This window comes from Paramisgurnus dabryanus, chromosome 23 (genome assembly GCF_030506205.2).
Source record: "Paramisgurnus dabryanus chromosome 23, PD_genome_1.1, whole genome shotgun sequence".
NCBI classification, from domain to species: Eukaryota; Metazoa; Chordata; class Actinopteri; order Cypriniformes; family Cobitidae; genus Paramisgurnus; species Paramisgurnus dabryanus.
This window is the reverse complement of record NC_133359.1, coordinates 14,116,563-14,129,941: the sequence shown is the minus strand read 5'-3', so window position 1 is coordinate 14,129,941 and position 13,379 is coordinate 14,116,563. Positions and strand designations below refer to the sequence as shown.

Here is a 13,379-nt window from a genome sequence, read left to right as displayed (position 1 = left end):
TTGTAGTAGGGATGGGACGGTATGAAAATTTCATATCATGATTATAGTGACCAAAGTTATCACGGTTATCAATATTATCATGGTTTTGTTCAAATGAGATGGAAATGTACCAAAAAAACCTGATACACACACTGAAAACATTTTTTTTCACGTTTTATTTTTGAAAATCACAATTTAATATTTCATGTCCCTGAAATTATTTCTGTGGTAAAAAATAAATAAATCTGTCTAATAAGTTTAACGTGAATGAATACAATACATTATCCCTGAAATGCCTTCTTGTGCAAAAAACTATGTTGCATGTGCGGGCCTGCGTCAAACTGATTCTGGCTGGACAGGATTTACACGAGTTTTTAAAATCACGGTAATCAAACACGGTTGTAATGATAATTACATTTTAAACAATAATACTAACTGTCAAGACATTTTACCATGGTTAACCATGAAACCGGTAAGCGTCCCATCCCTACATTGTAGACATCCTAACCCAAACTCTAACCCCAAGCGACAATAGTTTAAAAAATAGAAAAAAAATTAGCAACCAATACATAAAATGACATCCTAACCCAAATCCCAAATTGAACCCCAAGCCCAAGCAATAATGGTTTGAAAAAAAAAGAGAAACCAATACATAAAATGACACCATAGCCAAAATCCCAAATTAAACCCCAACCCCAAGCGATAATGGTTTGAAAAATAGCAAAAAAAATTGAGAAACCAATACATTAAATGACATCCTAAACCAAATCCCAAATTAAACCCCAAGTCCAAGTGACAATGGTTTGAAAAATAGAAAAAACTTGAGAAACCAATACATAAAATGACATCCTAACTAGAGGTCTTCACGGGTCCACTTAGATCCGAAAACCTGAGGTCCGACCCGAGACCCGATCGGGTTCGGGTCTAAAGGTTTCACATGTGCCTCGGACACGGGTCGGGTACAATAATAGCGGCATCGGGTCTCGGGTAATTTAAAAATGAATGTGTTTTTTCTGAACGGACCCGAGAAGACCCGAACTCTCTCGCCTGTGTGCGTCTATGTCCTTTTCAAACCTCTCATCTGTTTGCCAAGAGCGCTTGCGACATTGTGTGGTTGTCGGAAGGTTCATTTTCGTTGAGCCAAACATGTCAGTCAATTATAAATGTACATTTTAGCGGTTACGTTGGTGTCGTCATCAGATAACAAAGTAAAACGAATGGAGCAGCTCGCCAAATTGGTTGCAAGGCCACCGGAGTTTCTTTCTGTCTGACTGCTGCGCGTGGGTCTGCAGAATGCACACACGTCAGTGCCGTTTACATTCGGTTCCAGTCGGGTAAAAAAAAAAAAATTCACTAGTTCGGGTCGGACTCCGGTCTAATTTCTCGGGTTTGTCTCGGGTCGGGTCTTTCTTTAAATTTTTTTTTTTTTTAAATCGAGAAACCAATACTTAAAATGACATCCTAACCCAAATCCAAAATTAAACCCCAAGTCCAAGTGACAATGGTTTGAAAAATAGAAAAAACTTGAGAAACCAATACATAAAATGACATCCTAACCCAAATCTCAAATTGAACCCCAAGTCCAAGTGACAATGGTTTGAAAAATAACCCTAACAAATCCCAAATTGAACCCCATCCCCAAGCGAAAATGGTTTGAAAAATAGAAAAAAATTGAGAAAACAATACATAAAATGATACGAAAAGATGTGTGGTATTAAGTAAATGGGAAGGACTATCATATGCACGCAAAATTGAAATGTGCTGTATGCATTGCACAACATTTCAAAGGCGTGCTATTTATACGCAAATCATGAGAAAGTGTAGCATTAAACATAAAATAATCGAAATTGTGACTCAGTCAAATGTTCTGAAAAAAACTTGATTTAATGTTTATGTCGCCCAGCCTTAGACTGGATCTACAGGTATATGGCGATATATGTGTTTGATTTCATCCACGTCATGTTGCTTTTAGACATAGGGTGCTTACCAAGCACTTAAATTATTCATATGTAAAAGTGGGCCGGCGCTCGCCCGTCCCAGTGCTCTCAGCAGGTGTGCCTGCATCGTACATAGACTCTAAAAACACACATAACCATCAGCTGAAGGATAAACGTTAATACAGCTCAAATCTCAAATCTGCCAGCCACTGCTGTTACCGCAGCATCCCGCCAGGATCTTTCTGTTCCCTTCCTCTACAATTTATCCCCTGTCTCATCTAAAAACAGGCCTGGTGTTAGTGTGTGGGATGTGTCTGTCCTTCATGCCCCTAATTTTCTTGTTCACAGCGTTTTAAAATACACTGGTGGATGTGGTGTTGTTGCTTAGTTAGAGGAAGGCCCTTAGGTGTTGTTCGTACGCCGGCTGTTCGTATATAATGATGAAGCTACTTTCTCTTAGGAATAAAGGAAGAAGTAATGTACTATGCTTTAGTTTTTTGACATTTTAAAGGGCACTGCAAGGCCATCCGTTCCCTGATGTGCGCAAATGTCCCCATCTGAACGTTCGGTGTCCGAATTTCCAGGAATAGAATTTGAATATAAACAAGGAAACCCAAAGCGATTGCACTGCAATGTCTCAATTACGTTTGGCCTTACTCAGTCCTGCCCTGAAGGGAGCAATTCGTTGAAATAGGAGTGAATTGTTTCTTTTTTAATTTCTCGGGGTTGTTTAGCTATCCACAATGTACTATTATAGTTCTTACATTTTTCTATACTTTAGAAAGTTGAAATAAAAACAGCAGCAACAGATCAACAACAGAACCAGGATTCATACATTATTACATTTTCATGCAACATTCCATTATCAAAGAGCACGCGATCAGTCCAGAGGATTAATACCCAAAGATATTTTCAAAGATATCTTTTTCATCTACCACAGTGGCCATTTCTATCACATTTCAAGTTTGCTTTTGCATCTTCTTTTTCTGTTTGTGCAAAAAAGAGATGTTTATGGTAAGGGTCTAGGACAGGCGGTCAGCAATACTCAGCAAAAAGCACGGACACATATGCAGTACAATGGATTTTTCATACAAATGATTACTTTACAAGACCGTCAGGGCAGCACCGATTCAAGTCATTTACAGTACATTAAAAAATGTGAAAAGTATTTGAAATTTAAAGGATAGAAAAGTGGCGAAACGTCTGTAGGACAAATATACGGTACATCATATTTGTGTGTGTATAATAATAATTATTCATATATATATATATATATATATATATATATATATATATACATATATATATATATATATATATATACATATATATATATATATATACATATATATATATACATATATACATATATACATATACATATATATATATATACATATATATATATATATATATATATACATATATATATATATATATATATACATATATACATATATACATATATATATATATACATATACATATACATATACATATACATATATATATATATATATATATATATATATATATATATACATATATATATATATATATATATATATATATATATATACATATATATATATATATATATATATATATATATATATATACATATATATATATATATAAATATATATATACATATATATATATATATATAAATATATATATACATATATATATATACATATATACATATACATATATATATATATACATATATACATATACATATATATAAATACACACACATGCATGTACAGATTTAAGAAATATTTATATGTGTATATATATACATTTGTATTATAAAATTATAAATGCATGTGTGTGTATTTATATATACATAATTATTATACACATAACACACACAAATATGATGTAAACTAAAACCTTTATGTTGCAAATTTGCAAACGATTAGTTGCAATTAGTTGTTATGCAGCCCTGGAACTAACAATGAAAAATACTTCAACAGCATTTATTGTAGTTTATGTTAATTTCAGCAACTGCATGAATTAACTAACATTAACAATATTGGAATTAACTAACATTAACAAATGCTAATACACTCATTGTTAGCTCATGTAATGCATTTAATAGCTAATGCATTTACTTAAAGAAATACTCCACTTTCTTACTCCACTATCAAAAATCCCAAAAATGTTCTCACCCCCATGTCTTCCAAAATGTTTATGTCTTTCGTTGTTCAGTCAAAAAGAAATGTAGTTTTTTTTAAGAAAAACATTCCAGCTTTTTTCTTAGTTTAATAGACTTTATTGGACCTCAACAGTTTACAGTTTCAATGCAGTTTAAAATTGCAGTTTCAACAAAGCTTCAAAGGGCTCTAAACAAACCCAAATGAGGGACCCCATAAGAGTCTTATCCAGCAAAACGATTGTCATTTTTGGCAAGAAAAAAATGCATTTTAAACCACAACTTATAATCTTGCACTAGCCATGTGACGCGCCATTGTGACCTCATGTAATGCATAAGCACGTCGAAAGGTCACATCTGACATATGCAAAACTACCGCCCAAGTGTTTACAAGTAAAGGTCGCGCTGGCGACTTCAGGAGGAGAAGTTGTGGTTAAAAGGGGGTATTTTTATTTTTATTGCTGAAATTGACAATTGTTTTGCTGGACCCTTGTGCCTCTGTTGGGATGATTTAGAGCCCTTTGAACCTGCGATAAAGCTTTGCATTTGGCCTGTAAACTCTTGAGATCCAATAAAGTTGATTAAATTGCAAAAATCTTGGAATGTTTTTCTCAAAAAAAATAAAATAAAAAAATCTTCTTGACTAAACAAAAAAAAATCAATATTTTGGAAGATATAGGGGTGAGTAAATTATTAATAAAAAAAAGGGGAATATTAAAAAATGTTTAAAGCCCCCCTAACCAAAAAAAATTTACTTTTAAATGTGTTTCTATTAGAAAATTAGTCGGCTGTGTGTGTGCAGAAACATCCTGCTATTATACAAATCCATCTATTCTTTTTTGTGTATTCTCCTTTAAACCGCAACAGTTACACAAAACAGGCTGTTGGGGATCCCCTAGCAATGTGATGTCACATTGATTGCACCCCAACCATAACCGCTCACAGACTCCGCCTTACCACCCTGTAGTTCAACCTTCTGCCAGAGACGCATGTTTTGATGTAGTCCAAAGCACACATGTAAGCGCTCTACCCCCTACTTTGCATACGGGGAGGGGAACAGAAGCTTTCTTTGCATTTAAAGAGACACACACAAAAACAGCGCGTTTTTCTTTGCAGCCACAAATGGCCATGTTCAACATCGTATAATGAAAGATCTGTGGTGTATTTTGAGCTGAAACTTTAGAGATACATTTTGGGGATACTAGAGTCTATTTTTATATTGCCAAAAACAGATAGGTTAGGGGTCCTTTAAATATTTTAGGTGTTACCAATTGAATGTTTTTTTTTTTTCATTTTAAAATTATTACTTAAAGTGAAAATAAGTGTATTAAAGTGTAAAAAAAAGGTGTACAAAGCAGACTTTTTTTAAATTGTGGCCAATTGTACGTTTTTTGAACTACAGCAGCTTTCACTTTTTGCAGTGCATTTGACTTTCCATTACACGTAATACAAGAAGTGTTTACACACAGCTAATGCTTCGAGACTATGTAACATAGTGGTCAAAGTGCTCTCTCTCTTCTTTTTTTCTCTCATCCATTACCATGCCAAAGCATTTAATCTGCTTCATAGAGGCCCTAATCTGCTTTTCTGTATAATTTTATGAGGTTGAACATATGAAATATGCCAAAGGTTTACAGACACGTGATTTAAAACAAAAAGCTTTTGGTAAATTAAAACTTCCTTGTATTAATACAATATTCAGATTCATGACCTTGGTGTTGCAAGCTGTAAGCGGGACCAGTCAAGCAACCACTTGTTAAAGCTTGGTCGCTTTACGATAAATGTAATAACGTAATGCTGTTACTTTCCCAACAACAAGATTCAACAAAAGCAGATGGAACCTATGAATAGACCACGGACACGGATCTGTCCTGCTGGAATGGTGTGACTCCATGCTTCGGTTACCCACACTCCCTCGTGGGCTTCAAAGCCTTTGGCCTGTTACCCATCAGCCCCCTGCACCACCTGTCTCCATAATGGAGAATGTCCATGTGTTAGGCCTCTGATCTTCAGTTACATTAATGGAGGGCAAGGGCTCGGTCCCAGACTTTTTTATTTCGAACATTTGACATCAGTGATTAGAAAGCTCCCATATATAGAACTATATGTGATGATGGCAATGAGAAACGGTGATGGATGAAGCCACTTTGGCATTTATTGTCGTTCCAATCACCTCGCTCTGCTCTGCCTGGCAGTAGAGTTCGATTGGCTCGTATTGGAGTCACATGACCCGTTTCCGAACTCATTGTGGGGTACGTAACTCTTCGGGCCTGGCAGTGTTCACAGAGGAAGTGCATCGATAGGGCGCTGGTTTGGATTCACCCAAGATCTCATCTTCTCTGTAGCTGACTGTTAATCAGGACGATCCCATATGTTGTAACTGTCAGAGCAGGTGGCTATCTGCTGGAGAATAGAAATTCAACGTGATGCTTACAGCACACAGATATGCACACACACATGTTGAAGTATAGCGAAAGATGAGGATATATAAAAGCACTTACTTAAAATCACATCACTCTCATGTGGCTTTGAATTATTTAGCTCGCTCTGCGTTTCGGAAAAGCAAATCACAGCAGATCGGTATCCGTGACTGTCGACAAGCCATTCTGAGATGATTAATATCATGATTAATCAACCTTTACAGCCTTTTACTTTATTTTCATCCAGGGGAATATAACGTGGACGGAGTCATAGAATATATGTGGACATTAATCATAAATCTTTTAGCCGCAGGACCAAATTAAAAATGTGCAGGGAGGTTTACTGCAGACTCGCTGCCCTTTTCGCTCTAATTGTTCTCCATTTTCATCTCTATCTCGAATACCTCGAGAGCAATTTAATACGACGCATTATCATTAATGGTGATGTAAACAACGGTTTGCCATTAAGTTCACTGGCTTAAACTGCAAGCTGATAGGTATTTAGAAACCGAAAATTGAAATCTTGCTTGGCTATACAAAAGATGCTTGTTTAGCTGATGTATTCTGAGAAGAAATGTTCATTGAGATTTTGTATTTAAAGAGCACCTATTGTCCGATTCACGTTTTTACGTTTCCTTCGGTGTGTAAGTGTGTGTTAGTACATGTTAACGATATGCAAAAGGTACAAACCCCAAAGTAAACGATGATTATCATCTCCAACATAAATTTCATTTTTATTTGGACTACACAAACAGTTTACTTCCTGGGATTGGTAATGTAGACAAGACCGACATTATCATAATTCCTCCCCCTTGGACTCACAGCCTGTAAGTTAACTTCTGTTAGCATTGCATTGTGAGCGAATCTTTCAAACATGGTAATGAGCGGCAGGGCCGCCTTAACCTAATGTGAGGCCCTGGGGCTGAGAGGTTTTGGAGGCCCCCCATCCCCTCAATTTATAGTCTCATTTAAAAAAAAGAGTCTCATTTAAAAAAAAGTGTAATATCTAGGTAATCTACATCACATAATGCATTAGTTTCTTTCAATACATAAAACAGCGAGTTCCTCTTTGACCCAGAAAACACCATTATATCTTTATTAACATATCACTGAGCCCACTTGAGCATAAACACAAGACACTTTATTTAACAACCACACACAGCAACTTGTGGTGAAAATAAAACCAAAATGTGTGAAAGTATATATGTTTATAAGCTTTATGTTTATATAGTTTTTGGAATATACAAATTTGCAGAAAATTGCCACTCACTAACTAAATGCTCACCACAGTTTTAAAAATATAAGAAGTTAAAGTTAGTTTTAAAGTGAAAATGCATTAATGTTAACAAAAGATAAGTCTTTATAGACAGAATCTTGTTTTTAATCAGTTATTTATTTTGTAGGCTATTGAAGATATAGTATGAATTGTATTTAGTATTTATGCATACTACGCATGTAAAACGAACACGTATGAATATGCACAAAACAGACAGGGAACATACCTGTATATAAGATCTTTAGATAAGGAGATTATAAATATGAATGGTGCGTTCAGGGGATGATCATTTGAGATGGTCTTGTCGCTCTTTACTTTCTTAGACTTGCACCTTTACCGTTGCGTCGTCTTTCTAAACCAACAGATGTGTGTACTGTGAGCTAACGTCGCGTCAAACTACATTGCTCCAGCTTCGCACGCGTCACTGATATAAACGCGAGTAAACTTAAACTTTATAACAACTAACAGCATTAATATGTGCGGGAACTCCTTTCTTTATTTGGCGGCACAGTATCTTGGGCACAGTTGGAGAGACTTCTGCATGCCAGAGACTCAGCTGCTCGAGCACAGAGAGAGCGAGCGCGTGCGCAAGAGCGAAAGAGAGAGAGCACCTCAGTGCTTATTATGAAATTTCAGAAATTACTCTTTCATTTGTTGGTGGATTATTTCCCGTTTCTCTGTCACACTCAGTCTAACATGCAGGAATACCAAGTTGACAACGCCCACTTAATTACATTACGCGGAATAGAAAAATCTGTTACGTCTGATATTTTATTTCACTGTAAGTTACCACGGACCAATCAGCAGCCATGTAACGTGCAGTTAGAGTGATTGACAGATAACCTGACAAGTTACAAAACAATATCAACGTGAACTTGGGAGGCCCCTGAACTTGGGAGGCCCCTGGGCTTCAGCCCAGGTTAGCCCGTGCATTAAGGCGGCCTTGATGAGCGGCACATTTCCGGCTGACGTCAGAGGTATTCAGGCCAATCACAACGTACAGATTAGCTGGCCAATCAGGGACACAGAGTTTTTCAAATCCATGCATTTCAGGAAGAGAGTGAAATCTGGGGCTACAAAAATGTACGGTTTGTGGAAAATAATGTGTTTTTTTTAACCATAAACAACACAAACACATTGTATTATCCCAAATACACAAAATAACGTTTTATTAGCAATAAAATAGGGGCTCTTTAAAAGGGTTATTTTCCTTTTAAAGGTATATTTCACCCAAAAAATGAAAATTGTGTCATTATTTACTCACCTGTATAAATGTATTTGTTTTGCTGAATACAATGGAAGACACTTTGTTTGTGCAATTTTTTTGTAACTAAACTGTTTTTGAGCTGTTATGAAAGTCAATGGTGCTTCTGTTTCCTGCTTGATTAAAAATATCTTCCTTCATGTTCAGAAGAAAAAAACATTTGCATAGGTTTTTAACAACATGAGGGTGCATAAATGATGACAGACTGTTCATTTTTTGGAGAACTATCCCTTTAAGTCAAAGGTTCTTAAAGGAATCATTCTTATTTGTTATAGTCTGTACTGTAAAAAAGTTTTCCATTATAAAGAAAATAACCTTTTTTGTAATAGAAAACATCTGTAGATGTAAAAACAACAGTTCAGCCACCAATGAAATGGGTACCATTTACTTTTTTAGTATGAAAAACAAATACTATGGAAATCAATGGTGCCCCAGATCTGTTAGTTTACAAACATTTTTCAAAATATCTCAATTTGTGTTCAGAAAACAAAGACATTTATACAGGTTTGTAACAACTTGAGGGTGAATAAATGATGACAGAATTTTCTTTTTTGGGTGAACTATCCCTTTAAGTCAAAGGTTCTTAAAGGAACCATTTCTTATTTGTTATAGTCTGTACTGTAGAAACGTTTTCCACTATAAAGAAAATAACCTTTTGTGTAATAGAAAAGATCTGTTAATGTTAAAGCAATGGTTCACCCAAAAATATAAAATGAACACCATTCAATTACATAGAAAGAAAAACAAACACTATGGAGGTCAATGGTGCCCCAGATCTGTTTTGTTTTTGAACATTTTTCAAAATATCTTCATTTGTGTTCAGAAGAGCAAACACATTTATACATGTTTGTAACAACTTAAGGGTGAATAAATGATGACAGAATTGTCATTTTTGGGTGGACTATCCCTTTAAGTCAAATTTTCTGCTCTTTTTATAGTCTGTACTGTAGAAATTTGTTTCACTATAAAGAAAAGAACCTTTTGTGTAATAGAAAGGATCTGTAGATGTTAAAGCAATAGTTCACTCAACAATGAAACGGGAACCATTTACTTACATAATAGGAAAAACAAATACTATACAAGTCAATGGTGCCCCAGATCTGTTTGATTACAAACATTTTACAAACAAATTTAATTTGTGTTCAGAAGAACAAAGACATTTATACAGGTTTGTAACAAATTGAGGGTGAGTAAATTCATTTTTGGGTGAACTATCCCTTTAAGGGTTCTTTACGGAACCATACAGCTCAAGAAGGAACCTTCTTGAAAAGATAATTTTTTCTGGAAGTCTTAAACTTTTGTGAAAATCATCAAAAATGCTGCCGCTGGCTGTCAACTTATTTTAAAAACGCTTGCGGGGAAAGAGTTATTAGAAAACCTGGGTAAATTGGGTCAAAAATAGATGAACCCAACGCATCGTAAACAAAGAAACCGATGTATTTTATTTTTTTATATTCATTACACATTTGGCAGAAGCTTTTTTCCAAAGCAACTTGCAGTGCATCCAGTCTATACATTTTTAACCACCATGTTTGTTTTCCTTGGGGATCGAACCCATAACCTTTACAGTGCTAATGCAGATTTCTACCAATTAAGCTACAGGAACATTCTAATGGGTTGCTGGTTTAGAAAGAGTTAGCGGGTATTCATTTCCACCATTTTTTCTCATCTCTAGATGAAGGAAGGCTCGAGGCATCAGGACAATCTCTCAGTCCTTCCCAGGATCCGACCGGAGCAACAAACATCACCGTATCTTCAGCGCTGCTGGAGCAGGAAGATTTGGCCTCGCAGTTCCGCTCCCTACCGGACGGCACGAGGGAGCAGCCTGTGTTCGCCTCAGTGCAGACTCTGCAGGTTGCAGAGACGCTGCCTCAGGCGCTGGTGCATTCTCTGCTCTCCCCACCCGGCAACAGTGACAATCGCACCAATCAAAAGTCCCCTGGGGAGCCGGCTGTCCGAATACAAAAGCCGCTGTCCACGTCACAGAAAATCAACAGTGTCTTGACTACTAGTTCAGGTACCACTAGACTGTAAAATATGGAAAAAAGCTGTGCCTTTAAAAATCAAGAAATCACGTATTTGAAGAGGTTTCTTTACAGGCACTTTGCTGACTTGATGTTGTCGTGGTCCCTTCTTCACCATTTCTTCATCATCACCATCGTTTTTAAGGTCATTTGTGTTTGTTTATCATCTTTATTATTATCATCCACATTACTTCAGTCAACATGAAATAGCATACATTTATGTATAAATGGGGTCAATTTTAATTTCATGTTGACTGTGAGTAATTCCCCCAGGGTTAATGTGTGTCCTTCATCCACCGCATGTGTCATTCTTCACCATCAACAAACTTTCATGTGACCTCATTGCGTGATCTCCCTGTCTCCTCTCGAGGTTGCTCACTCAATGTTCTGCTTTTTTAAGACGAGACTCTCACCGAATTCCCAAGAAACCCTGATTTACCCACCGCCCCAGTGTCCTCTTTCACGACTCTGGGTGAAACAGACGTCACCGTCTCCGACAACGTGACGAGCCCAGTCTCCGTTTCCGCTCTCCCGCTCAACATCACCACTCCCGAAAGGAGCGAAAACGCATCGACCGGCGGCAACAACCACACTGTGACCGGCGACGACCTCCAGCTCACCACAGTGACCGTCACGCCCTCAATGGTGACATCACTGAACTTGACTCCGCCCACTATAGCACCAGCGGTGAACGAGGTCGTGACCGTCGTATCGACCACCACAACTGCCAAAACGACAACGACCCAGACAGAACCGCCAACAACAACAACCACCGAGGCTCCACCCACCTCCACCACCACAAAAGTAGCACCAACCACCACGACCACTTTAGCAACCACAACAACAACAAGCCCTCCTCAAACCATCCCATTATCTACCTCCAAAAGCATCATGGTAGAACCTGGCAGTCCATCAACGGACAGCTTCGTATTGTCCTGTAATGTGACCGAAAGATTGTGGCTGAAAACAGGTGAGGCTCTTATTTATTTAACAGTAAGCTTTTTATCTCCATTTATCTGAATACTACTCATGTATATTTTTAGAAAAAGGATTAAAGAGATTTTTCTCCCTGAAAAATTAGATCACGCCACTAAACCACCATATGTTCCTCATAAACAAACAAACATGCTTCTCTCATGGGTACTGTGCTGCTTTTGAAGCTTGGAAAATCATGACCGTCATGCGTGTGTGTTTTGTCATTCTGCCACCAGTGCTCTCCATCCAGATGCGACGAAACCGGCTCGAAAACGGGATGAGACAAAACCTGTCGAAAGGTTTTACGCAAGCGCTGCAGAGAGCGTTCAACGACAGCAACATCCGTGTTCAGGTTTGTGTTTTTGTATGCGTAACGTGTCACGTCTCATTACATGTCGTGTGGGTGAGTTATTTCTTCTGTATCATCATCTGTCACACTGAAAGGTCGAGTCGAGCGCACTGCATTATGGGAAGGCATTGTGCGCATACAGAAAATGTCCATACTACAGTCTGTACTGGGACTAGTTAGTACTGTTAATAGTGTGCATGCTGTTCCAGCCATAAACCTTGTGTTACATTTCCAACACGAAATGAGACATGAAAAATAAATAATCAAAGAATGAATCAGAGCAGTTGCCATTGGAAACGCAGTAAATGGCTTAAGTCAGATTTTTTATTTCTTTTTTTAGCTTTTTTCTTTAACCACATTAATGCCTTAGTTTGTAACAAAGGTATAATCACAATGTTTTGAACACTGTCACGTTGAATTATGGGAATTGCAGTTTTTTATTTAAGAAATGTAGTTTTTTATTTATGTTGGAGGCAGTATTATTGTCAAGTCCAATTCGAGTCACATCCATTTTTATCTGGATTCGGTCTTGACTCTGCCTGTAGTGTGATATATCTTCAACACTGGTTGGAAATGTTTTTTATTGTCAGTATTCGGGTCACTGGTTAAAGGAAAACACCACCGTTTTTTTATATTTTACTATGTTCTTACCTCAACTTAGACGAATTAATACATATTTATCTTATTTCAATGCGTGCACTTAATCTTTGTACAGCGTGCCGTGAATGTGTTAGCATTTAGCCTAGCACCATTCATTCCTTAGGATCCAAACAGGGATGAATTTAGAGGCCAACATACATTTCCATGTTTTCCCTATTTAAAGACAGTTACATGAGTAGTTACATGAGTAAGTATGGTGGCACAAAATAAAACATGGCAAATTTTTAAGCGGATAAAAAATGAGAACTATATTGTATGGCGGAAGAGCACTTTGTCACAATGAAGGGTTCGGAGTCAATAGCAAGTTAACAATGTTTATTTAGAAAAGAGATAG

At 37.0% G+C, this 13,379-nt stretch overlaps 1 protein-coding gene across 6 annotated transcripts in view; it reads left to right on the top strand.

Moving 5' to 3' along the window:
- The window catches only part of kiaa1549la (KIAA1549-like a), a 70,412-nt gene that overhangs the window by 18,545 nt on the left and 38,488 nt on the right, over positions 1-13,379 (top strand). For all 6 annotated transcript variants that reach the window (XM_073813248.1, XM_065291685.1, XM_065291687.1 and 3 more), the window contains exons 2-4: positions 10,713-11,054; positions 11,462-12,031; positions 12,273-12,388. In XM_073813248.1, coding sequence (XP_073669349.1) covers positions 10,713-11,054; positions 11,462-12,031; positions 12,273-12,388 — 1,028 coding nt within the window. The remainder of the gene's footprint in view (positions 1-10,712; positions 11,055-11,461; positions 12,032-12,272; positions 12,389-13,379) is intronic.